Source organism: Lithobates pipiens, unplaced genomic scaffold, assembly GCF_037356315.1.
Source record: "Lithobates pipiens isolate NorthernLeopardFrog02 unplaced genomic scaffold, aLitPip1_a1.2 Scaffold_18, whole genome shotgun sequence".
Classification (NCBI taxonomy): Eukaryota; Metazoa; Chordata; class Amphibia; order Anura; family Ranidae; genus Lithobates; species Lithobates pipiens.
Genome location: NW_027507758.1, coordinates 139,882,677 through 139,909,574, shown reverse-complemented (window position 1 = coordinate 139,909,574; position 26,898 = coordinate 139,882,677). Strand labels below are relative to the sequence as shown.

At 41.9% G+C, this 26,898-nt stretch overlaps 1 protein-coding gene across 1 annotated transcript in view; it reads left to right on the top strand.

The window, feature by feature from the left end:
- PYGB (glycogen phosphorylase B) overlaps positions 1-26,898 on the top strand; it is a 150,689-nt gene that overhangs the window by 117,226 nt on the left and 6,565 nt on the right. Inside the window, exons 11-18 of the mRNA XM_077486189.1 lie at positions 6,925-7,088; positions 10,798-10,912; positions 11,739-11,840; positions 12,071-12,218; positions 13,741-13,799; positions 14,056-14,197; positions 15,528-15,735; positions 26,272-26,406. Of these exons, the coding sequence (XP_077342315.1) occupies positions 6,925-7,088; positions 10,798-10,912; positions 11,739-11,840; positions 12,071-12,218; positions 13,741-13,799; positions 14,056-14,197; positions 15,528-15,735; positions 26,272-26,406 (1,073 nt within the window). The remainder of the gene's footprint in view (positions 1-6,924; positions 7,089-10,797; positions 10,913-11,738; positions 11,841-12,070; positions 12,219-13,740; positions 13,800-14,055; positions 14,198-15,527; positions 15,736-26,271; positions 26,407-26,898) is intronic.

Here is a 26,898-nt window from a genome sequence, read left to right as displayed (position 1 = left end):
TTGTAGCTGTTATAAATTATATCCATTGCCCTTACTAGCTGTCTCCAATAGTAGATATGACCAGGAGACAAGAACATCTGTTCTTTACGCTGTTTCCATTCGATGTTTGAATTGGAAATCCATAATCGGCAATAGTGGCTTGCATCACAGGCATAACTAGAACCTTCATGGCCCTGATGCAAGAAATCATGAAGGGTCCCTCTGTCCTCCAGCCAGGGCCCTTCCCACTGTGGAGGAACGCCAGTGCCTGGTCGCAAGTGCAACCTTTGCAATCCCAGTAGTTCCGCCATTGGTGTCAGTAGTTTTTTTTTTTTTATATTTTTGTTATTTTATGTTTTTACATTTTTACCCATTTTATTTTATTTTTTTACAATTTTTTTGTTTTTATTTTAAAATATGTTTTAGGATTCCAGACAGGTGGCTTTGGTGAAACATCAGGGGTCTAATCAGACCTCTGATGTTTCACCTTTAAGACAGAGAAAGGAGATTGAGGACACCTCAATCTCCATCTCTGCAGCCTCAGCATAACCTTCCTCTTCTGCAATCTCTAAACAGAGCTTCCCCTTCATTCATAAATTGAAGTATAGTAAACAGTTCACTATGCCTCAGCTATGAATGACAAACCATGCATGGCAGCCTGTGGGAGGTGGAAACCCAGCAGAGCTGCTTGGGGGGTGGTCAAGGGGGGCCAGGGGAGCACACGGGTCCAGGGCAGCAGGACAGGGATAGGGAGGTGGCGGGGGCTGCATGTGGAGGAACTGATGCCCTCCATTTCTGTCCTGTAGCGGTTGAATGTCTGCAGAAGGAGAGGAGGAGAAGTGGGCATTCAGAGGCTGCATGGAGGGATTGGTTTCTCTACATACTTATTATACCTTACTATCGAGGCGTACAGGGGGGCCACATGGGCCCCTTGGAGCATGGGGCTGGGTCACAAACACAACCTCTATACGTACATCCCTGGCTTGCAGAACCTATATTATGGAAACTGTGTGCAGACAAGGCAAGTAGAGAGCAAATGACTAGTTACCAGTGTTGCCTGTAGGCTCCCTGCAGCTGATCATTTTCCCATTACTGATTTACCGCACCATGTTCAGCACGGGGTACAGTGAGAAGCACAGAAGTGACATCAAGTCTCACTGAGAATCTATTGCAAATAGCAGTCAGGGACAGCAGTGTCTTAGATGATGTCATACTGCAGATATACAGTTATGAGGCTCAAGAGTGCCCTGCCATTTTTAGGGCAAATGGTAACGTTTTATGGGCACTGCTTATGCATAATTAACCAATAATGGCCATAATAAAACAAATCTTTAATTTCTCTTTCATTGTTCGACAGACACAGTGCCACCTTAATCTTGACCATGGGGTTATATCAGCTCTGCAGAAGTAGGACTAGGCAGAACAAAAAAAACCTGGCTACGCTCATGGTCTGTCCTCAGTCAGTATATAACCCCCTCCCTGCTCTAGGTATTCAGTTTATTTTTGTCTAGTCAGGAGTAAGGACCTAGCTCCTTGCTGAAATCTTTTGGTCCTAGCAAATTTTACTTTTACTTTTTGTCTCTTTCTTCCATGCATTTTCTCCTGGAAGATCTGCAATTAACTGTTAGGCTAGGAGACGGTCTCCCCACCGCAGACGGCAGCTACAGGCTAGGTCGGCCGTGACATAGCCTCAATGGACGGAGGCTGGCCATTGAGTTAAATGTCTCGCAGGGTCGCATACGAATGGGCTCTGGTCCAAGTCTTGGTGGTCCCTTGGCTGACAGCCCCCCACTTCAGTGGCAAGGAGTTCTGTCTGGAGGGTCACCTGCACCATGGATTGGTAAGTACAGTCCCCCTTGTGCAGTTTGAGGTGGATGCGGATACCCTCCAGGGATGATCGGACCTGCCTGCAGGATCCCTCCTCCCATCCTAAAATTCCTTGGTTAAACTGGGCTTCCCCCTCCCCCCACAGATTGGTGGGAGTCCCAGGGCAGGCAGCAGAGACCCCTTCTGGGTGGTGTGTGTCCTGCCCTGGCAGTATGGGGGGCCCTAGGTGCATACCCTGCTGTGTGTGCAGTTTCCCAGTACAGAGAGCACAGCTGTGCAGAGTGCACAGCAGTGTCCCCTTAAATGTCCATCCTGCCTGGTGGACTACAGTACCTTTTTTTTTTTAGGGGTTCCCTTGCAGAGGGTGCAGCAATGTTGAAGGCACAGAGAGGATCCTGACAGCATGCTTCAGCATGCCAAACGACTGGTGGTCATGTTTGAGTGGCCCTATGCCATCACGGTGGCCATTTTCCCTTGGTCTGGCTGGTCTACGGCCGGTGGGCATGTTTGTGTAGCCGATGTCACAATGGCTATTTTTCAGTAGGAACCTCGTGGAGATGCCAGAGTTCCTCCTCTTCCTCTCCTATGCTTCTCTTCCTGTTCTGGACTATATGAAATGGACGCCGACATTGGTGTTGCTGAGTCCAAATTGTGGCGCTCCTCCGTTTGGTAGGGTGAGTCTTTGGGGGTCCTTCTATCTTCTCCCTCTCTGCTGATAGGTACCCTGGCCATTGGGGTGTCCTTTAGTGGTGCCAAAGTTCCTTTGTACTACAGGGTCTCCTTCCCTATGGAGCCACAGGGTCACATCTCACCCACTGATCCCCTCATGGAGGTGGCAGGTCCCTCGGAACCCCAGCTTTCCATGGTTGCACTGATGGTGGTCCTTGAGTCATTGGTATCCCGGGGGGGGGGGGGGTACCTTCCTGCCTTAATCTAAGAAAGCGAAAGAGCCTCGTCACAGACAGGGGCCTTCCCTCTCAACCCAAAAGAAATTCTTCCAGGCTCCCGGGACTGCAGATAAAGGAAACTGATCTCTCAAGTCTTCCCTGGGAAGTTCCAAGCAATCTTGGTCTGGCGTGCCTAGAGCAGGCTTTTCCGGATCCACGAACAAGACTCCTTCAGCATGAAGGCCTGCCCATTGCTGGGATGGGGAGACATCTTTGCTGGTTTTCAGATTAATGGACCTCCTTCGTGAGCGTCAAGGGGTCCACGAATTGAACCGTTTGGGGGTACCAAAGAAGGGGGACAGAATTTGTCCACTTCGGGGGCCCTGTGTCTCCTTGTGTGGGTATAATTCCTGTAAAGGTTCGAGTGACATCCGAACTACCCAAGGTCCCCTCTAGCCCTGACCAGGAAATTGGGCTACCTGGCTCTGACTCTGGAGTGAATGCTGACCAGGTTAGTAGTTTTTCTTCTCAAACATCAGCCCCTTGAGCAGATTAAGTTCAATGGGAAGTAACTGAGGCTCGTCGCAGTCATCCTAGTGCCACTGCGGGGCCAACACCTTCCTCTTCTGCAGTGCCTGTGAAGAACTGAGGGCGAAAGTCTTCTGGAACCCATCCCTTGGAAGCCATCTCTCAAAGAGGATGTGTTGTACCAAGGGTTGAACTTCTGTCCTGCTTTACAGTAACTGGTTTTGATGGCCTAGTGATCCCTACTATGGTGAAGGCGAGGAAGTCGACTCCTAGTAAGATATACCATCATACGTGGAAAGAGTACATTTCTTGGTGTGAGTCTATTGGCATTCATCCTCGATCCTTTTCTGTGGCTCGGATCTTAGCTTTTCTTCAACAGGGCGTTGAGCAAAAGTTGGCTTTGGGCACCATCAAGAGCCAGGTGTCTGCCTTAGCAGTCTTCTTTCAGCGACCCCTAGCCCCTCGCTCTTTAGTTCGTACCTGCATGTGGCTCCCTCTGTACAGTCTCTGTTGCCGCCCCATAGGATTTAAATTTGGTGCTATCGGTTCTCCAGAAACCTCCATTCGAGAATATTTGGGAGATTCCCTTACCCATGTTGTCCCAGAAGGTGGCATTCTTGGAGGCTAGTAACTCAGCCCACAGGGTTTCGGAGTTAGTAGTATTATCCTGTCGTAGTCCCTATTTAGTACTCCATAAGGATAAAGTGGTTCTTTGTCCCTGCCCATCATTTCTGCCCCAGGTTGTCTCTGACTTCCATTTGAATGTGGACATTGTGTTGCTGTCCTTCTGCCCCAAGCCGGCTCATCCCAAGGAATTTGCTTTGCATACTTTGGATGTGGTTTGTGCGATTCAGGTGTATCTGGAATCCTTCCGAAGGTCAGACTCACTTTCTTTGGTTACACAGGGATCAAGGAAAGGGCTGGCCGATTCTTCGGCTACCATCTCCAGATGGATCAGACAGACTGTGACTCAGGCCTATTCTATTAAGGGTCCGGGTTCCTCCTTTCCCTGTCACAGTGCATTCTACTCAGGCACTTAGTACTTCTTGGGCCTTCCATCATCAAGCGTCAATCTCACAGGTTTGCAAGGCGGCCACTTGGTTGTCAGTGCATATCTTCACTAAACTCTGTAAAGTATATATTTTGGCATCTGCGGATGCTTTTTTGGCCACAAGGTTTTGCAGGCTGCTGTTTGAGGGGGGGTTCCCTCCTTAAGGGGTGTTTTAAAAAAAAAAAAATTTAGGTGGGGCTCCTGTGTCCTGGTTAGGACTTTTGTGGTTAAGTGGTAAATAATGTAGCGCTAACAAATATACACAAATATCGTGATATATGTGAAAAAATACTAAAAAAAGACAGTGGTAATAAGAAAAGACTCAAAAGTCCATCTGTAAAAAATAACAATGTGCAAACAGCGTGTAATAATCTCACGCGGCTGAGTCAGTGATATCAGACGTGAGCATTTTTTTTATCGCTATATGCGGTCCTATACTACCAGAATTCCATTGGATGTCTGTGGCGCATGTATGGGGGAAATCCCATTGATGTGTACCTGACTACTCCGGAAGGGATAGTTTTTTACGTTCGTTTGGAAATGTCTGAAAGATCGTCTGCTTGGAGGGAGTATCCAAGAAGTTCTACTAAGCCTATTTAAAAGGCTCTCTGGTAAGCCTTTCATTTTACTAAGGTGACGGGCAATACTATGTGGTGAATGTTCACATCCATACATCAGCAGTCAAGTTATCATATTATAATATATAATTTCTTTGGACACTGTTTTATGTAATTTTTGGTCTATGATAAGTCTCATTATTTTGGGCAAATTTAGACCATCATATGCTTATGGACACATTTGGTTCATCTTTATGGTTTTGAATATTTATGAACACATTTGTTTCACTTTTATGGTTCTGAATATTTTATTTTTATTTTGCAATGGCATCATTTTTGTGCTTGTAAATGATCACATTTATATTTATTTTTCCAGCGCTGCACTTTTTTCTTTATATGCTTTATCTTGTGTCCCATATCAGGGTTATAGTGTTCAGCCGCAGGACTTCCTTCACATGGTTTATTTTTCAACTCAATCACATTTATATTTTCACCTGGCGCACATTTTTCTTTTTATAAGTGTGTAATAATGTCCAACGAAATAAACAATGTGGGACAAATGCTGTGGCATCCAACGCCAGATGATGAGAGTTTACAGATGAGTAGAGTGGAAAAACTGTCCGTTGAAGAATCAAGGCAATAAATAATCAATCTACCACGTAATGAGATGTAAGCAACACAGTGTCTAATGCCCTGTACGCACGGTCAGAAATTTCCGATGGGAAAAGTCAGATCGGATTATGTTGTCGGAAAATCCGAGTGTGTGTTGGCTCTATCGGACTTTTTCCATTGGAATTTCCGACGCACAAAGTTTGAGAGCAGGATCTAAAATTTTCCGGCAACAAAATCCGATGGCATAAATTCCAATCATGTGTAGACAATTACGACGGACAAAGTGCCACGCTTCGTTCAGAACAATCAGATTTTCTGACAACTTTGTGCGGCTGTGTGTATGCAACACAAGTTTCTGACAAAATCCGTCGGAAAAAATCAGACGGATTTCGTGGTCGGAATGTCCGACTGTGTACAGGGCATTACAGGCGAAGTGCCGCAGACAGCAGGTGTGTGGAAGTCACGATGGTCCAAACCTCCAAAGCGAGACCCGGAAGGACTGTGGTTAACCTCCGAGTGGTTTTCCAAATGAAAACAAGTCGCAGCTGGATCTAGGTGATCGACTCAAAAAGGACAGATAATATGTGAAAAAAGGAAAATAGCTTCCACATGGTGTAGGTCAAAAAAGGTTATATATTTCTAAAAACCGGCATACAAAAAAAATAAATAAATAAAAAAATAAAAAAAAGATGATCACGTATAAAATTTAAGGCAAGGTAGAGAGAAGTGTGGTTAGCCTTGGGTTATTTTGCCCACCCCTCATTTTTCTTTGGCACTGCTTTTGGACGTCCCAATGGTAAAGATTAAGGAGGCACTGTGTCCGTCAATGAACAAGAGAAAATGGGATTTTTGTACTCACCGTAAAAAACATTTCTCTGAGTTCATCGACTGACACAGCACCCACCCCTCTATGGAGTTTTTGATACTTCTAGTACTGCTTGCTACTAAACCGAATATCTAGAGCAGGGAGGGGGTTATATACTGACTGAGGACAGCCCATGGGCGTAGCCAGGTGTTTTTTGTTCTACCTAGTCTTACTCCTGCGGATACTATATAAATTAATGTCAAGATTAAGGAGGCGCTGTGTCCGTGGATGAACTCAAAGAAATGGATTTTATGGTGAGTAGAAAAATCTTATTTGTTTAGTTCAGTTATTATTCAGGAAGACAAAGGGCAACGTAACTCATTGCATAAAAATTTAATAATCTATCTAATCTATCCATCTACCCTGTTTGCTTTACACTGTTATTTTCATATCTTTGGAATAAGCTTTGTGTACATAGCAGGACCTAATGTAATATTTATTTAGAGATTATTGCAGGCAGAAATAAGACATCATTTGTAATTGCAGTATACTACACACTATTGGTGGTTTAATGGATTTTTGTTCTGCCTTTCTCTGCATATGAATGGGTTAGGCATAATTTTGGCATACAACACTGGGCCTGTGTATTTTACTGATGAGTCCTATGCCAATTTTCAGGAAGTGGCAGCCATGTTTCCTGGCGATATGGATCGGCTGAGGAGGATGTCAGTCATTGAAGAAGGAGATTGTAAGAGAATAAACATGGCTCACCTGTGTGTGATTGGCGCTCATGCTGTCAATGGTGTGGCAAGGATCCACTCAGACATAGTGAAGAATTCAGTGTGAGTATTTGACAAATTCGGCCATTGCTGTATTTAGACTGCCTAATATTATCTATTGTCACAGGATCTCTTTTAATCAGTGTTCAAAAAACATTTTACGTGGTATATCTCGGAGGCTGTTATATACAGGGCTCAAGTCCTGCGGGAACGCATGGGAACGGAGTTCCTGTACTTTTTCCACAACAGGAACTCCGTTCCCATTAGCAGCCACGTCCTGCAAGACTTTGAAGTATGTGAGCTGTGTGGCAGGTGCTACACCAGCAGCCGCCGACACAGCTCGCAATAGTAAGTGCCGCACACCAGGGGTGGACTGACCATTCAGGCATTGCCAGTAGGGGGCCCCATGACCGCTTCCTCTTCAATCTACCTGTCAATCACAGCTAGCTGATGGGTAGATCAGGTCCCTGCTGCTAAGAGATTGTATTTAGTCAGACCTCTTGTGATGCACTCCTCCCCGCCGGCCCCTCCTGATTTTCTGTCTCCTCATCCCCCCCCTCCCTTCCAGTCTCCTACATACTTTCTCTGTGTGTCACGCTGCATCCCCCCTTCTCTATCTTCAGTGCCATATGATGAGAGAACCCAGAGGAGGAGCACAGCTATTCTGCTCATAGGACATGCAGGGAGAGAGGTGAGCTGAGGGAGGAACATCAGTTTGGGGTGGTAAGCTGAGCACAATACTTGGCAAACTTTAATGCCAGGAGGGAAGTTTATGTGGAAATATGTGAAGGGTTGGAATAGCAGCGAGTGTGTGTTGGAGCCCTGCAGAGTTTGCAGCCCCCCCAAGCTAACATACATCTCCTAAGCAGGAACACATCACTATCTCCCTAAGTATTCTGTCCAGATAATGTGCAGTTAATTTATGACCTTTCTGTTTAACCCTGTGTTATCCAAACTCTGTTCAATGAAAAGTGTAAACTCACCACATAAACACTCTATATACAAAATAACATTCCCCAATAAAGATCAGAACATGATGTTCACATTTGCATGGAAGCACAATTGAATGAATGCTGATTATTCAGAGAATTACCGTATTTATGTTTATTGAGGATTTTTTATTTTTTTTTATGTACTAACATTTAAGCTTCATACACACAATACGAAAGTTGGATGAAAAATACCACTTATGAAGTGTTCGTGCATATGAGCATATCGTTTTTTATTTATTTTTTGGTGGGGGAGTGGATCTTGGGTGGGAGTTCCCACACTTTTTTCCCCAGGACTTGACCCCTGGTTATATATACATCAGGTTGTGTGGCAAACTTTAGGAGCCTATATAGAAGACATATGGAACACAAGTGCCAAATTTTTGAAAGCCATTAACCACAAAAAGAATTGCAAGCACTCTTCGTACAACTACAGTAAATGAATTAGAAGGAATAACGGTTAACAAATGCAGTTCCTAAAGGATAATAAGTTCACCTTTTTGTAACGTGTTACATCCATATTCAGGGTGTAACATGTTATAAACGGACTGGCCCCCGCACCTCCCCGATTCCCGATCCGACTGCTGGCAATTAAAATAAAATGTAAAAAAACCTGGCCAAGCGAGGCTCCGCCCAACAGCGTCACTCATTAACAGTGTCCTGTAAATGCACCAGATTTTACCTGCAAAAAAATTAGCATTTATTATATTTTTCTAAAAAGTGAACTTATTCTTTAACTTTGTTGCCATTTTTGTTACTTGGACAGGCTGTTATGTTTAGACACAAATGATCTGCACTTGGGTATCAGATGATCATTAACTAGTCTTGCTAGTTATGGTAAAAACTGGCTTGCAAACATAATGCAACTTATGATTTTTCTTGATATGGTTATGTGACTTAGCAGGCTTGGTAAAAACAAAGCTTGAGAATTGGGGTTCGCATATAATTAGAAGGCTAAAATGTGTGCTCTTTGGTAACTTATACCATCCAATTAGAAATCCTCCATCAGGTGGATGTAGACGTACTAATTATTGCTGATTTCTGATTGGCTGGCATAATTGCTACGCTGTTTAAGATCTTAAAGTGGAATTCCAGACACATTACTTTGGAAAGTCTTAAAACCTCAACCACAGCTACTTGTTATATTGCATGTTAGAGGTATCTTCAACTTTTCCTATCTGGTTTTCTATCAACTGGTCATTTGCTGGTACCACATGGCAATGTGCAACCTACCTGCATGGGATGTTGCAATTGCGGATTTAACTTTGCTTTCCTATATGTTGGCGTGTCATTTTTGACATTTCTAGGTCCTCATTTGTGATGGCTGTTTTTTTTTTATTTTTTTAATAACATTCTTTATTTAACAATGGGCTGCATCACATACATCGGGTTATCAAATGGACATAGTATAGTCAATGGACTTCAGGAAAAAAAAAAATGTCTCCCTGTCGTGTACGTCACATGGTACGTCACACATACAGAAAAATGTTACTGATGAACAGATGTATTACGATCATGATTCAGATGTTGTGATGACACCCACATTTTCAAAATTGGAAATGGGGAAGTGTCTATCTGAGGAAGTTACCAAGAGTAAAAGAAAAAAGGGGATTAGGGAGGGGAAAGGAAAAGGTGAGTCTTCATGGTCTGCAGATTGGGGGGGGGGGGGAGAGAGCTGGTATTATGGCTGTTGTATGTGAGACTTTTTTCCTCTCTCACATGACGTGTATACTATATTGTATTGTCTATTATTAAACCATTAAACCAACCATCTTGATGTCATACTATTCCACAGTCTTACATGTATTTGTTTCATTTTGTACTTTTTTATTAAACGGAAAAAAAAAAAATAAAGTATAAAATCTTTACTAGAGTGGGGAAGAGTTATAACCTTTTAGCAGGTTTTTATTGCATCCACTTGAAAAATTCACACCCCCACTTTCTATCCTAGAAACCGTGATCTTCCAGACAGGAAGTAAGGGGAAATCTCCCTAACACTAAGGCGTTTTACAGGTGTTTTGCGCTAAAAATAGCGCCTGAAAAGTGCCTGTAAACTTCCTCTATTGCAGCCCCAGTGTGAAAGCCCAAGTGTTTTCACACTGGGGCAGTGCACTCGTGGGATGGGAAAAAAAATTCCTGCAAGCAGCATCTTTGGGGCGGTCTGGGTGCGGTGTATTGAAATCAATGGGCACTGCTGCCAAAGCACCTGCAAAGCTAGCGGCGCTTTGCCGTCAACGCCTCTGTGTGAAAATGGCCTAACTTTAGCAATAAGATCCTGACGTGGGTTCTAAAACTCTTCCTCACTCTTTTATAAATGTTAAATGTTTTGGTTGGAATAACATTTAATGTAAACCTATAACTGGCACACACCAGAAACAAGCCAAATATTTGTTTGAAGCATTTTTAGGCTAATTGCTAAAAATTATGTTACTAATATACGGGGCTGCGTACAGATGCTAACTCATAAATCGCTGGAGACTGAACCATCCAAACAGTGGTCTCTTATCTGTACCAAATACATTTCTGGGTGGGCAAGCCTGGTAGGGTTGAGTGTATTTGGGGCCTAGGAATATAGAAGGCCAAGCTGAAAATGACCATTTATTTTCTTAAAATGTTTAGAAGTAATTTTCTTCTCTGGTTGTCTGTGCTCATGAGTCACAGGAAAATGGCTCTACGGTGCTCAGTAAATGTTTCATTCTGTGGAAAATGTTTCAGCTGCCTGTTCAGTATACCAGCACCTAGTCCTTATATGTCTGTGTTGCAATATTATTTTTATATTTCAGCTTTAAAGACTTCTATGACATGGAACCACTGAAATTCCAGAACAAGACAAATGGCATTACTCCAAGGAGGTGGTTAATGCTGTGCAATCCAGGCTTGGCTGATATAATCGCAGAGGTAAAATGCCATTTTACCTCATTTTAAAAGGCCACTAAAACATGCTAAGGAAAGGATGGGGTGAATGAGACCTGTCTAATCATTTTTTTTTTCTTTGACCGTTTTCCCTCATCACTATTAAATGTCCACAGTGTCCAAAATTGATAACCCCCAAACTAAACTTAAGATTTTCCTTATTTTTCTGGTGATTTTCTATTATAATTACATGTCTCACTCCACTGAATGTTATGTTGGTAATGGACCTAGCCTATATATTTGCAGGCATAGTCCATGTAGAAATTAGGGTGTTGAATTACACAAGTACTGGATAGGAACCTGGTACATTTGGTAAAGGCCATTAATTCCATCAACGCTTGTGTTTAAAATGCTGAGAGCGCTATCGTAGTGTTTTAATTAATTAATTCAAGCCCAAAATGGTCTTTTAGTCATAGGTGAAGCCTGGAGGGCTGCATCAGCCTCTAGCTTTCAGTATAGCTTGGATACTCCAGCAGCAAGGTCTCCCAGCCATAATTCTCGACTTTGTTCTTGTCAACCTAAGAATAATGGGTGTTCCTGCAAAGGCATTATAAAATGACACCCATTGGCTGAGGCAGTCACGGGCCTGCTAATACTAATCCATAAAAATTACATTTCCCAGACTTTTTTTTTTTTTTTTACTTTTTTAGTAGTAATACTGCATGTAGGCGTTGCCATACTCAAGGCCTGATGTTGTAGAGTGTCAGTACTAATAACTGGAGACGCAAGCCTGTTTAATAAGTCTTAATCAGGGAACATAGGTCCTTTCTTCAGCCATCAGAACCTTAATTATTCCTATTTCTCTTTGCAGAAAATTGGGGAAGATTTTGTAACTGATCTGAGCCAACTGAGGAAACTGTTGGATTTTGTGGATGATGAGAGCTTTGTGCACGATATTGCTAAAGTCAAGCAGGTAATTTAGTGCTCATCTTTGCAGACCATAACGAAGACCACTGAATGTGTAATCAGAACATCTTAGAATTGTCATATTAATTTAACCAGATCTGTGGAAACTCATGACAAACTAGCCCAGTACAATGTGATGTAATTGGCGTTCATGAATCTAAAAGAAATGATGTTTTATTTTTAGGTTGTTATCATATTTTATAGCTAACCTTTAACATCTGTTGTTTCTTATGTTAGGAGAACAAGCTGAAATTTTCAGCTTATTTGGAGAAGGAATACAAGGTTAAAATTAATCCATCTTCGTTGTTTGATGTACAAGTGAAGAGAATCCATGAATACAAGAGGCAGCTTCTAAACTGTTTACATATCATCACTTTGTACAATCGTAAGTATCAAGCCTGGGCGGTTAAGGTGACTATGCACATATCGATTATCTGAACAAAAAGAACCCGTTTAACCTCTGTTACTGGTTACTGATTATTATGGAAATGCTAGTAAGAGCATACAGTACATAGATATTTCCTGAGTACAGGTTACCTGTAGTATGGTTCTTGAATGTGCCTCAATGAAAATGTTTCTTAACCTAACTATGGGGGAGATTTACTAAAACTGGAGAGTGCACAATCTGGTGCAGCTCTGCATAGAAACCAATCTGCTTCCAGGTTTTAGCCCTCATTTACATTAAACACGGCTTTGAAATCTGAACTCGCACTATTTCAAAGCCGTGTTTCATTCAGTCTGACTTCAGGAACGACTTGAAAGACATCTGTGTGGATTCATGCAGAGATGTCTATTGAAATCGCCCCCCAAAGTTGATTCTGAGTGCACAAGTTTTAGAAAATACCTATGTTGGTAAAGGGTGTATGCTTTAGGACTTGCATTATGGCAGAGTATGTAACTCAGTAGTACAAGAGCCATTCATTGTATCTAGAGAACGGCCAACACTCAACATTTTTACGCCTAAAAGTTAGCAATGCGCGTCGGGTGGCTAGGACATGCTGACGCAGTCACGTGGGATCTGAGCGAACGGACGCTCGCCTGCCGGCTGGCATATACGCTGATTTTAGTTTTTTGTTTGTGAGTATACCCGTCTTATCTTTTAATAAAGCTGTCCATCAGATTTACGCTATGGGAAGTCTCTGTTTTTCATTTTGAGAGATCAACAGCCCACAATTGAAAGTCTCCCTGGGTTGCTATCGGGTGTGATTCCAGTGTAATTCTGACCTGCTGTTTTGCCATTTTGAGACCTACTACGGGGACCCTGTCGGGTATCTTGTGTGAGCTATTGATGCTTGCCATCTGGTAAGCGTGCATTCTTTTCTTGGTGTTTTCACTTTTTGGTGATGGAAGATTGCACAATCTGTTTGAAATATTAATTGGACTTTATTTGAATTCATTCACTTTGGACTTGGGTTATTTCATCACGATTTATTATTTTTCAAACTTTTTAATAATTTATCTGCATTTATAATTATTTATGTGTATTTTAACATCTATTCATTTATTAATTAAAATATTAATTCAAGCAGCTTTTATAATAATTTTCATCAATTGGTAATTTATTATATATTCTCCTCTGTATTCACTATTTCACGTAAATGTTTGATTATCTGAGAGATTCACGTATCAATTAAGGTTTCCCCCTAGGGGGGATAAAGTATTATCAGCGCAGCTATCTTTTCTTTTTTCTTTACTGTGGGAGTTGGTTTGTCAACCAAGCCCAGGAGACAGACACGTAAAGAGGGGGAAAATAATGCTTGACCACCTTGATGTTGACTAGATCATTCCTAGTGAAAACATGTATTCTGCCAAGACACAGGTCACTGGCTGACAGATGGGACTATGGTGGAGTATTTATTTCAGAGTTGAAGAGCTGAACTCTTATGTACATGCTGTTTATTTTTTAGGAATCAAGAAAGATCCATCCAAAGTATATGTGCCAAGAACAGTCATGATTGGAGGAAAGGTACAGTATGCAATTTATTTACTTATTATACAATTGCGAGCAACTTACAAAGAGTAAACAAGTGCAAACATAAACATGCAACAGTTGCCCTAGGGCTAATAGGGTTCAATGTTTTAATTATATCTGATTTGATTGGTTTGCTTTTTTTTCTCAAACCTGTTATTCTCACCCTAACCACTAAGAACACTTTATTGTTCTTGCTATCAATAATTGTTAACAAGTGAGTTGGCATTAATGCTCATCTCTTGTTCTGCAGGCAGCTCCTGGCTACCACATGGCAAAAATGATCATCAAATTAATCACCTCTGTCGGAAGCATTGTCAACAATGATCCTATAATTGGGGACAGACTTAAGGTTATATACCTGGAGAACTACCGTGTATCAATGGCCGAGAAAGGTTAGTCATTGCATTGTGGAAGAGTAAGGAGGGGGGATCACATTGCTTGCTATGTGGAGTAAAAATTGTTATTCATTCCCATTTCCCACCCATTTTAAGAACTCCAGGCAAATATAAACACACCCTTTAATCGGGTTATGTATTAATCATTTTTTATTTTTTAAATCTGCTTCTATAAGTACATGGTTTATGTCCTATTTTAGCATCCCCTGTAAAGCAGCACTCATACTAGGGAGGGTAGGGTCCAATGCAGTTTGCTTTGTCAGTGCTGTCAGTCTAATACTGTGAACATATTTATAGTGGTGTTTTTTTTTTTTTTAACCTTACTGCATTCTATGCAGTAAGGTAAAAACCTTCTGCATCCAGCCCCCCCCTTAAAATATTCCTGAGGCTGGTCTCAATCTAGCAATGTGCATGAGAAAAGAAGGCTCTCTCCCTCCTCATTGGCTCAGATAAAGTAGTATGAGCCATTGGCTCCTGCTGAAGTCAATCAAAGCCAGTGAGGAGGGGGTGGGGTCGAGCCCCGTTCTGTGTGTCTTATCGCTTTGGGGGAACGAGCAAGCAGGAGTGCCCCCATAGCAAGTGGCTTGCTATGGGGGCAATCAGCTGGGGGGAGGAGCCAGAAGCACTGGCAAGGGACCCAAGAAGAGGAGGATCAGGGCTGCTCTGTGCAAAACCATTGCACAGAGCAGGTAAGTATAATGCGTTTGTTATTTTTAGAAGAAAAAAGCTAACCTTTAATATCACTTTAAAGGAGGGGAGAGCATAAAGATTACCTAATTAGTGTGCGGCTTATACATTGTTCATTCGTCAGACTGGTTCATTGTCCAGGCTGTATTGCTGTCTGACAGTGGTGGACTCCGTTTACAAGGCTGCTGAAGAAATCTTGTCTCAAATTTCTGTAAAGCAACTTTCTATAGGCTTGAATGTGCTGTACCAGTATTATTGCCAGTAAGAAGTTGCTGTGCAGACCTCAGTGAGCAAGTTTTCTGCAGTGATGCTGTATACGGCACAGGAGACCACCACAGTTGGAAGTAGGCACCTGGGTGGGAAGGTTTAGCTTAAAATAGGTTAGGGGACCAGGGAGGGTTTCTGAGGAGACCCCGTCATTTAAATTGGAGGTGAGAAATATTGCTGTGCTGTTTGGCAAGGGCACCTAGATCACAAAATTGGCTGAACTGTTTGCTTGGAATATAGTACTTGAAGCATATAGTACCTTTGGGTTGTCTCTGAAGATTATTGGATAAACTTTGAGATATAAAAGCATAATAAGCACTTTAATTGTCAGCTAAGTAGAGAATACTGAGTCTTGTTTTGTTTTGTCTTGCAGTGATCCCAGCATCTGACCTGTCTCAGCAGATCTCCACAGCAGGCACGGAAGCCTCTGGCACCGGTAATATGAAGTTTATGTTGAATGGTGCTCTGACCATTGGAACAATGGATGGTGCCAATGTTGAGATGGCAGAAGAGGCCGGAGAGGACAATCTGTTTATCTTTGGCATGAGAGTGGAGGATGTGGAAGCACTTGACAAGAAAGGGTTTGTATTGTGTTAGAACTAAAAAAGTTTTTGCATTCTTTGGCAGCCATTTGTTAGTCACTTTCCAAAATGATTCTGCTCGCCGATCCACCAGAAACACACCAATGCAGTACCAACACTAGTAACAGACAAGCTATGATCTTTTATTTTATTCCAAAACATGGATATTTTCTTTGGAGGCTCTGGATATATTGGAGAACCTTCCAAGCCATTCATTGCAAGCACTAAATAGAAAATTCCTTCAATTCTTTTTGACTGCCCCCTGAAAAGTAGAGTAGAAGAGTACTTATGGAGCTTGCCTTTTGAAATATAACAGTTTTCGTCCTATTATAGATAATGTTGTTTTTTTGGGTAATCTGAAGAATAAAGCTCTATCATTTAATTTGCTTTATGTGCTGGCAGTGTTGAGTCTCTATAATAATGCCAATGGGGCTCAACTATGACTATATTTATAGATTGTAGATTATATACCTCCTTCAATACCAGACAGACACTCACCAGCCACTTTTATTTGGTACACCTTGCTAGTAGCAGGTTGGACCCACTTTTGCCTTCAGAATGGCCTTAATTCTTCATGGCATAGATTCAACAAGGTGTTGGAAACATTCCTCACATTTTTGGTCCATATTGACATAATAGCAGCACGCAGTTGCAGATTTGTCGGCTGCACATCCATGATTCAAATCTCCCATTCCATCACATCCCAAAGGTGTTCTATTGGATTGAGATCTGGTGTGGAGAAACCAGTGGTGAGATGATTTGAGCTTTGTGACCTGGTGCATTATCCTGATGGAAGAAGCCATCAGAAGATGGGTGCACTGTAGTCATAAAGGGATTGACATGGTCAGCAACAATACTCGGGTAGACTCAGGTAGACCGTGGCATTTAAACAATGCTCAATTGGTACCATAAGGGGCCCAGAGTGTGCCAAGAAAATATGCCCCATGCCACCCTGAACCGTTGAGGCATGCTTTCATGTTTTCTCCAAATTCTGACCCTACCCATCTGTGTGTCGCAGTTGAGATCGAGACTCATCAGATCAGGCACTGTTTTTCCAATCTTCTATTGTCCAATTTTGGAAAGCCTGTACGAATTGTAGCCTGTTTTCCTTTCTTAGCTGACAGGAATGGCACCCGGTGTGGTCTTCTGCAGCTGTAGCCCATCTGCTTCAATGTTCGATGTGTTGTGCTTTCAGAGATGGTATTCTGCGTACCTTGGTTGAAATGAGTGGGTATTTTTGCACAAAGTTGTCACTAAAGGATATATTGCTCAAACATGCCATGGGCATATGTGAAATTACACCCCAAAATACATTCTGCTGATTTTCCTGAATACAGGGATACCACATGTGTGAGACTTTTTGGGAGCCTAGCCATGTACAGGACCCCGAAAACCAGTCACCACCTTCGGGCTTTCTAAGGACATAAAATGGTGATTTCACTTCCTAACTACCTATCACAGTTTCGGAGACCAAGAAATGTCAAGATAGCACAAAATACCCCCAAATTACCCCATTTTCGAAAGAAGACACTTCAAGCTATTTGCTGAGAGGCATGTTGAGTCCATGGAATTTTTTTTTTTTTACACAAAGTTGTCACTAAATGATATATTGTTCAAATATGGCATGGTTATATGTGGAATTACAAAATAAATTCTGCTGTTTCTCCTGAATACGGGGATACCTCATGTGTGGGACATTTTGGCAGTCTAACCGCGTACAGGCCCCCCGAATCGGCTACTTCAGGGCGTAAATTTTTTATTTCACTCCTCACTACCTATGACAGTTTCGGAGGCCATGAAATGCCAAGATAACACAAATAGATAGCCAAAGTTATTTGCTGAGAGGCATGTTGAGTATTTTGCAGATGTCGCTTTTTGTCACAGTTTTCAAAATTTAAAAAAAGACCAAAAAAAATGTTCCTTTTTCTTTCTTAATTTTCAAGAACAAATGAGAGCTGCAAAATACTCACCATGCCTCTTAGAAAATAACGTGGGGTGTCTACTTTCCAAAATATGTTCATTTGAGGGGGGGGAGTGTTGTGCTTGTACACTGCTAGACTCCCAAAAAGTCTTGCATGTGGTATCCCCGTACTCAGGAGAAGCAGCATAATGGGGTGTAATTTCACATATGCCCATGGCATGTTTGAGCAATATATCATTTAGTTGCAACTTTGTGTTTAAAAAAAAAGTTTGAAATTTTCCTGAAACTTGTGGCAAAATATAAATATTCCATGGACTCAACCTGCCTATCGGCAAAAAGCTTGGGTTGCCTACTTTCCAAAATGGGGGCATTTGGGGGAGGGTTTTGAACTGTCCTGGCATTTCATGCACAACATTAGAAGCATGTGTCCCACATCACCCACTCTTCTAACCACTTGAAAGCAAAGCCATTTCTGACACTTTTTGTTTACATGGAAAAAATTATTATTTTTTGGCTAGAAAATTACTTTGAACCCCCAAACATTATATCTTTTTTTTAAAGCAAAGGCCCTACAGATTAAAATGCTGGGTGTTGCAATTTTTGTTTTTCACACAGTATTTGCGCATTGATTTTTCAAATGCAATTTTTCTGGAAAAAACACACTTTTTTATTTTTTTATTTTAATGCACTAAAACACACTATATTGCCCAAATGTTTGATGAAATAATATTGATGATCTTATGCCAAGTACATGGATATGACACGCTTTAAAATTGTGCACAAATGTGTAGCGATGACAAACTACATTTTTAAAAGCCTTTACAGGTTACCATTTTAGATTTACAGAGGAGGTCTACTGCTATAATGACTTCCCTCGATCTGACATTCGCGGTGATACTGCACATGCATGGTACAACTGCTGTTTACAAACCTCACGAGACCGACGCTTGCGTCTGCCTTTGCGCTTGAGCACAGGGGACCAGGGGTGCACTTTTTTTTTTTTTTTTTTAACTGCTTCATTTCATTTTTTTTTTATTTTTTTATCATTTTTATTGTTATCTCAGGGAATGTAAATATTCCCTATGATAGCAACAGGTACTCTTTTTGAAAAAAATCTGGGTCTGTTAGACCCTAGATCTCTCCTCTGCCCTCAAAGCATCTGATCAGACCAAGATCGGTGTGATAAAATGCTTTCCCATTGGCGCTGTTTATATATGCAGCGGAAAATAAGTCATGAAATGCTTGTAGCTTCCAGTTTCTTAGGCCATAGAGATTATTGGTGCCGTTCTGATCTCCGATCAGTTCTATGGTCAGCGGCTGCATTCTCTGGTTCACTGGTGGGACAGGAGAGCCAGAGAAGACCATGGGGGGGGGGGGGGACATTCCCTCCCACTGCTTGTAAAAGCAGTCTAGAGGCTAATTAGCCACTAGGATCGCTTTTACATGAAAGCCGACCGCAGGCTGCAAAAAATGATACCAAGATGATACCTAAACCTGCAGGCATCATTCTGGTATAACCACTCAAAATCCAGCAAAATCCCAGTACGTTGCTGGTTCTAGTTGGGCATATATTTTAATGTTCTTCTTTCTTTTTTTTTTTTTTTTCATGCAGCCTGTGGGCTGAACGAAAAAGAGATTGATCGGTCGGTATGCCCACCGTTAGAATATTGCCCTTCATCCACCCATTTATAATGATGGGCATAAATGTACCATTTTTATTTTTTCTAACTGTGGTGGTGAAATCACCTCCTACAGCGCTGGAGTCGCTGATTTACATATCGTGATAGCAAACGCTGTTGCTGTCCAGATAAATCAGTGCTGCAGCTGAATGGCGTAACTGAAAAGCAAATAATGGTAACAATTAAACATTAAAACTCAATAAAACAACTTTTCTTATTGTACATCACAGGACACAGAGCCACAGTAGTTACTATGCGAGTTATAGGCCACCTTCAGGTGATGGACACTGGCACGCCCTAATATAAAAAGTGCACTCCCTATATAACCCCTCACACTACTGGGAGTATCTCAGTTTTTTTGCCAGTGTCTAAGGTGTTGGTCACGAGTGAAGCTGTGCTGAGCTCCACTGGAGCAATCCTTGCTGGGGCTAGCTATGCAGCCAGATCCATTCAAGGTGTCTTTTAGGCCTAACTGAATGGTATCTGGGCATTGTGTTCGAATAAACAAGCTTGTAAACGCTCTCTTTTTAGAGAGCTGGACTCCGGAATCCAGTACTTTTGGTTTTAAGGCCATAAAGTTTTACTGGCAGTGGTGCTATTACAGGTCAAGGATTGTGGGTTTCCCCGAGGATCTCTGGCTCCTGAAGGTTTAACGGAACCCACCGTGAAAGGTTAAGATTGGCTCTGTTGGGTTTTACCACAGAAAACCCTGCGGCAGGAAAGGTAAGTGGAGTTTTCTAAGAAATTTTTACATTTTCTTATGAAATGTCTCCTTTAGTTAGTATTGTTGTCATGCCTATGTGTCACCATTGGGGGCTGTATGGAGCACATATCGTCTCATGCTTCCTCAAGAGACACGCTGTGTCGGAGCAGCAGGCTGCTTCCTCTCCAGCTAGCAGCAGACCTCTGGTAATCCTGGGGGGGGTTCTTTTATCTTTTCCAGGCACCCCCCCCCCCCTGTGCTGTATTCTCCCCCTCTTCACGAGGAAGAGCGTCGGGAAAAAGATAAAAAAAAATTTTCAGCATGCTGGTGACACAAGCATCCAAACATTGGTGACACAAGCATTCTTTTTGACACATTTACTATTGCAACAGGCTGAGCATTAATAGCAGAGGCTGACTATTGCTCAAGCAATTGATGCCATTTCTTATGGAGTACGTCTGCTTTGTGCATCGGACTATGTTCAGAAGGCGGGGTTGAAACACCCATAAAAGGAGCTAAAAGGGTCTCCCTCAAGCTCTGGAAAACCTACTCTACAAATGGCATCCTCCCCGAAAAGGGGTGGCTGGTTAGAGTGAGCATCGGGGCAATGAAATATTTGCAACTGTTTTCAAAGCTGTAGGCCCTGTTCTTTTTACTCTTTTTCCTCAGCCATGGTAGGGTTAGAAAAAAACGTTTAGTGACTTTAATCGCATCCCAGTGTGGTCAAGATGCGACAGATTCTTTTCCATTTTCCTAGGACCCTCAAACTGAGGAACTAGGGGCAGGAGAAGACAATTCCCTCAGGGGACCGTGGTGAGGCTGATGACTCCTCTTTTGAGGTGTCAAATGCGGGAGAGTCAGCATTCACAATCTGTAAGATTTATGGTACAGTTTCTTGCTGAATGATCCACTCTACATTTATGTGCCCTTAACTGAATGTTTAGGTTCGCTAAAGCCTCCTCAAGCTCTGCATGCTTTTCCCTGTCCATTCTTTGTTGGAAAGGTTTTTTTGTATATGGAGGATTACCCAGATAAGCATTATTTTTCTTCTAAAAGTTTTTCACACTTTATCCTATGGTAGAGAAAATTCACTAAGTGGGGTATATCAGCAGTTAATGCTACTATATCCTTTGTGAGTAAGTTTGACTTGTCCAGCAGACAATACTCAAATACTTAGGCATCAAATGGATAAAAGACTGGAATGCCTATTAAAAGCTTTTTTCTCTGGCAGGTTGAGTGTCTCAGCCAGCACTGACAGCAATTGGTTAATCGTTGAGAAACCAGTTTAAACAGGTGCTCAAGGTTATCCTGCTCAGCAGGTCCAGGAGGCAGCTTTATGTTTGCAATAGTTGCTATGACAGACTTTATTCTTTTAGGCCTTGTGCCCTTCACTAAGCGTCATGCACGAAGCTCCTTGCTAGTCTTCTTTTTTGTGGTTAAACCGCTAATCTGGGGATATTTTGGATGATATATCCAAAGAATTTTTAGTAAGAAAGATACCCCCTTTTGTCATTTAAGTGAAGGAGTAAATGTATTTTTTTCAAAGCTCCTTCTTCTGTGCCAGGGGCATCAACCTCCAGGCAGTCACTAAGGCTTCTGCCTTCAGGTTCAAAGGGTAATCCTCAGGGTTAACCCCAGGAACAAAAGAGGTCTTAGGGGAGGAAACCTACAAGGTACTGAAGCCTCCTTATGAGGAGGTACCCCCGCTTGCTCAATGAGAATTTTTTCTGCAGTTCTCAGGCATCTGGCAAAAGGGGTGTCAAGACAAATTTGGGGGCTTCCTCAATAGCTCCTAACGTAAAAACTGGAGTTCCAAGAGCTTCTGTCTCCTCGTTTTCTCAGATCAAACACTCCTAAGGATCCAGTGAAAAATAAATCTTTCTCTCAAGCATTGGACCATCTGTTTGACAAAAAAGTGTTCATGATGGCCTCGTGTAAGAGCAGAGGTTGGGGTTTGGTTGAATCCAAATGGACACACTGGATCTCAAAAGATCCAAAATTCAATTCCTAAATATAATCTCTCTTTTGTTGCATGTAGTCAATCCAATCTGTTATCTCCATCCTACAAGGAGGAGAACTTCTGGCGTCAATCAACTTCAAAGATGCATATCTCCATATGTCTATTTCCTCTCTCACTAGTAATATCTTTTTTTAAAGTGGAAAATCTTAATTTTCAGTGTGTAGCTCTGCTTTCCGATCTAGCTGCTGCACCTCGAATACAAAGGTTCTGGCTCCTTTTCTAGCCAGATTGAGGGCCCAAGGTATAAAGATTATGTATTACTTAGTCAATCTGTTCTTGTTAGGCCAGTCGTTAGCCCGCTTAGACCAAAGTCTGGTCACCACATTTGACTACCTGGAATAACTAGGTTGTATTCTCAACCTAGGAGGAATCTTTTTTAAAACCATGAAAAAAATACTTGGGTCTGATCATAGGTACACCCAGAAAAGGGTATTTGTACCCCAGGCTAAGATCAGCGCCATAAAGTAACTGATTTAGGTAATCGAAGCAAGATGATTTTCTTCTATTCAACTTTGCGTGAGGTTGTCAGGAAAGATGGTGGCTGCATTCAAGGCCGTTCCTTATGCTCAGTCTCATTCTAGACTGCTGCAAAACAGTATCCTATTGGCTTGAAACAAAGCATTCAAGCTTCTACATTCCCAATGTGTCTGACTCCAAACCTACGGCCACATCACCCTGATAGCGTCAATCTCATCTGATCTTGGAGGCTAAACAGGGTCGGGCCTGGTTAGTACCCAGAAGAAAGACCACCTGGAAATACCAAGTGCTGAGTAGGCTGGGTGTGCCAGAGCCTCAGTTTATGGTCAACATCCAAAAAGTCTGCAAAGGGGAAGAATCCTTCCTTCAGTTACCTGGGAAATAGAAACAACATATGCCAACTTTTTTTTAGGTTGGAGGACAGTCCTGAAAGAGGCAGCTGTCCAAGAGAAGTGGCCTAGATCAGAGATGGCCTTTCCCATTAACATTTTAGAAATTCAGGCAGAACACTTGGTCCTGAGAGCCTGGACGTTCAGTTTAAGGTATTGTCCTGCTAGGATTCAATTTGTGTATGCCACAGCAATGGCCTATATTAATCACAAAGGGGGCACAAGAAGTTGTGCGGCCCAGAGAAAGGTGAATCTTATCCTATCTTGGGCAGAAAACAATGTACTTTGCCTATTGGCAGTTTTCATTCTAGGAATAGAAAATTTGCAGGCGGACTGCTTGAGTTGCCAGCGGTTGTTCCTGGGAGAATGGTCCCTTCACCTGATATCTTCCTGTCAATATGTCAAGGATGGGGGATCCCAGACATAGATCTGTTTGTGTCCAGGATCAACAAAAAAGATCAAGCAGGAAGGGAAGTCCAAGAAATCTTGGTAAGCTGAGAACGTAGAGATGGTTGTAGGGGACCCATGGACCCTACCTTCATGGCCAGACCTTCTCTCGCAAGGTCCGGAGTTCCATCCTAATATACAAATGCTAAATTTAACGGTTTGAGGCCCACACTCTGAAGAAGCGTGGGCTGTCAGGTTCGGTAGTTTTCTACCTTGGTTGATGCAGAGCTGGCCTCCATGGTTATATATTATGGAGTCTGGGAAACATATGTCTCCTGGTGTGAAACCAGAAGCTGCCCTCCAGGAAATAAGTCAAGGTAGAGTCCTTGTTTTTTCTGCAGATTGGGTAAGAAATAAAGCTGGCCTTGAGTGCTTTCTAAGGACAGGTCTCGGCCTTATCGATATTATTTCAATGACCACTTGCTTCACATTATTTGCTCCATAACTTTATTCAGGGGGTAACATGGCTTAATCTCCAGTTAAGTAACCCCTGAACCCCTGGGACTTGAATTTAGTTTTGTCTGCATTTCAAAACAGCCTTTTTTTTGGGCCGATACAACATATTCCCTTGGTCCTTTTTTGACAAGGAAACAATTTTTTCTGGTAACCATATCTGCTGCAAGAAGGGTATCAGTATTGGCTGCTCTTTCTTGTAAAGAGACAAATCTTTATTGTTCACAAGGATAAGGTAGTATTGGTTCCTCATCTTAACTTTTTACCAACGTTCGTATCAGGTTTTTATCTAAACCAGGATATTGTTCTACCATATTTTTTTTTCCAGAACCCTGTTATTTGCAAGAAAAATCACTAAATTTTTCTGATGTGGTGAGAGCAGTCAATGTCTGCTTAAAGGCGATTGCTCAGATTCGGCAAACAGATGTTTTTGTTAGTGTAGCCTGAAAGTCCTAAAAGAGGACAAGCAGCATCGAAATCTACTATTCTCAATAGATTCGACAAGTAATCGTTCAAGCTTATGGTTTAAAGAGGTGGATTCCACCCTCTCGAATCAAGACGCACTTCTCTAGGGCTGTTAGTGCTTCCTTGGCAGTGCATCACCAAACCTCCATGGCTCAAATCTGCAAGGCTGCAACTTGATCTTCAGTCTATACATTTACCAGATTCTATATACATTTTACATTTCTATATACATTTACCTGCAGTACACTGTGTCTTTGGGTACAGTGTACTGCAGGCTGCAGTATAAGTCCTCTAGTCTCTAATTGCCCTACTTGTCTCCCTCCCTTCAGTTGGCATTGCTATGGGACATCCCACATAGTAACTACTATGGCTCTGTGTCCAGTTATGTACGATAAAAAAATAGGATTTTTAAAACAACTTACCTGTAAAATCCTTTTATTTGAAGTACATCACGGGACACAGAGGTCCCTCCCTTCTTTGGTATACACATGTATTGCTTTGCTACAAAACTGAGATACTCCCAGTAGTGGGAGGGGTTATGTAGGTGCACTTTTTATCTTATGGCTGTGTGTCCCATGATGTACTTCAAAGAAAAGGATTTTACAGGTAAGCTGTTTTAAAAATTCTACTTTTTTTATCGCAATCTGTGCCTAAAAAATATATGCCAAAGCATGGGGGCAATCTGCCCCTAGTGTTAAGAGCAAATCGCCCCTCCACCCCTGCTCCATGCTTCGGCTTTTTTTTTTTTTTTTTAACTGTGGTGTTGAAATCGCCTCCTACAGCACTGGAGTCACGTGATTCCATATCATGGGAGCAAACGCTGTTGCTGTCAGAATAAATAAGCCCGTACCTGCTAAGCAAATAATGGTTAACAATAAAACTAAGTAAAATTACAGTATAACAGTAAGACATAACATACCTGCAAAGCAAATACAATAAAACACAGTAAAAATAAAACATTACAGTTCTAAAATACAGTAACAATAGAGAGAGAACAGATATAGAACAATAGAGCAGACAATAGATAGCGAACAATAGAGAGAGAATAAAAATAAAACAACTTTGTTTTCTTCACTTTTATATAAACTGTAACTGTAAACATTCCAGATTAGGGTTTCTCAAAATGTGATGGCAATCTCATCTTTTAAGACGCTGTGTAAGTGTGCACTAGGAATGTGTAGTGCAGTGCTGTACACTATGTTATTACTCCACTAGTGTGTGAAACCGTCACCAATGCAGAGACCAGGTTGGTCAGGATAGGAGGGACAATAAAAACGGGTGCCACGCCTAAGTCTGCATTTTCTGCAGACACAATATCTTCTTTGGGGTGTTCTTTGGGCAGGGGTACCAGGGAGGACATACGGAAAATGCCTCTCATGCAGCCGGCTCACTGCATTTACATTGTGAAGTTGGGGCACAGCACCGTCTGGAAACAGAGGGGCTGTGATGATCTCTTCCTGGAATTTTAGGAAGGATCCAGTTCGTTCTGAAGCTTTGTATAGCACATAAGTGTTCAGCAGAGCCAATTGGAATAAATATACAGACATATTTTTGTACCATCGTCTGGTAATCTATGGACCTCAACTCGCATCAAAGTTGGACCAAAGTAGTGCAAGGACTACTTTGAAGTCGGTGCGACTTCAAGTCAAACAGATATGAATGGTGTTCATTGGAAATCGTGGGGTATGACTTGTCATGTGACTTTGCAGTCCCAATCGCAGGATAAGTAGCACAAGTGGGAAAGGGGCCTTAGGTGTTTTTCAGGCGTTTTGCTTATGGTGATAAAACACTCAGATGTGAACAGGTGTCATTGAAATGAATGGGATTTTGCATGTTGGATGTTTTTAGGACATTTTACAAGCTGAAAACTTTTTGTAGTCTGCATGAAAATGAAATCTGTTGAATATGCATTTGATTAAAATGAAAAAAACATTCAAAACTTTATCAGTGATATTTTACTTATTTCATTTTATTCTGTTTAGATACAATGCAAAAGAGTATTATGATAAAATCCCAGAGCTTCGGGAAGCGATCGATCAGATCAGAGATGGCCGCTTTTCGCCAACAGAACCAGATCTTTTCAAGGATATCGTCAATATGTTAATGAATCATGACAGGTAAGCAGATTAGGGATCAAATGGGTATATTTCAGTATGTTTAAAGCTGAACGCCAAGGAGATAAAATAGCATTAATTACATCTATTCATTTAAAAACCAGTTAATGCGAGTCAGCAGATTAAAAATAGATATTTCAGTATTTAGTACATGTTTGGGTGTTAAACTACTCGGGGATTTCTAATATTTGTCAGTGACCCGATCGATGAGATCTCAGCACTTGAGTTCCTGAGTGTTGCACGCATGATCGGACCATTATGATGAGATCCCTTTCTGTCCATTGGATTTTAAAGCAAATGTAAACATGCTGCGGGACCATTCACAGGGTGCAGCACGGCTCACACATGCACAGTGTGAATCTGAAAGGAGTCCAAGCTGGCTTTCCACACCCACACTTAAACATGCCAGCTCCAGTGACCCAAAAGATCGGTTAAGACCCATGTGAGGACGCCGCTGGATCTCTGGATGGGTCAGTGTCTAATTAAAAGTCAACA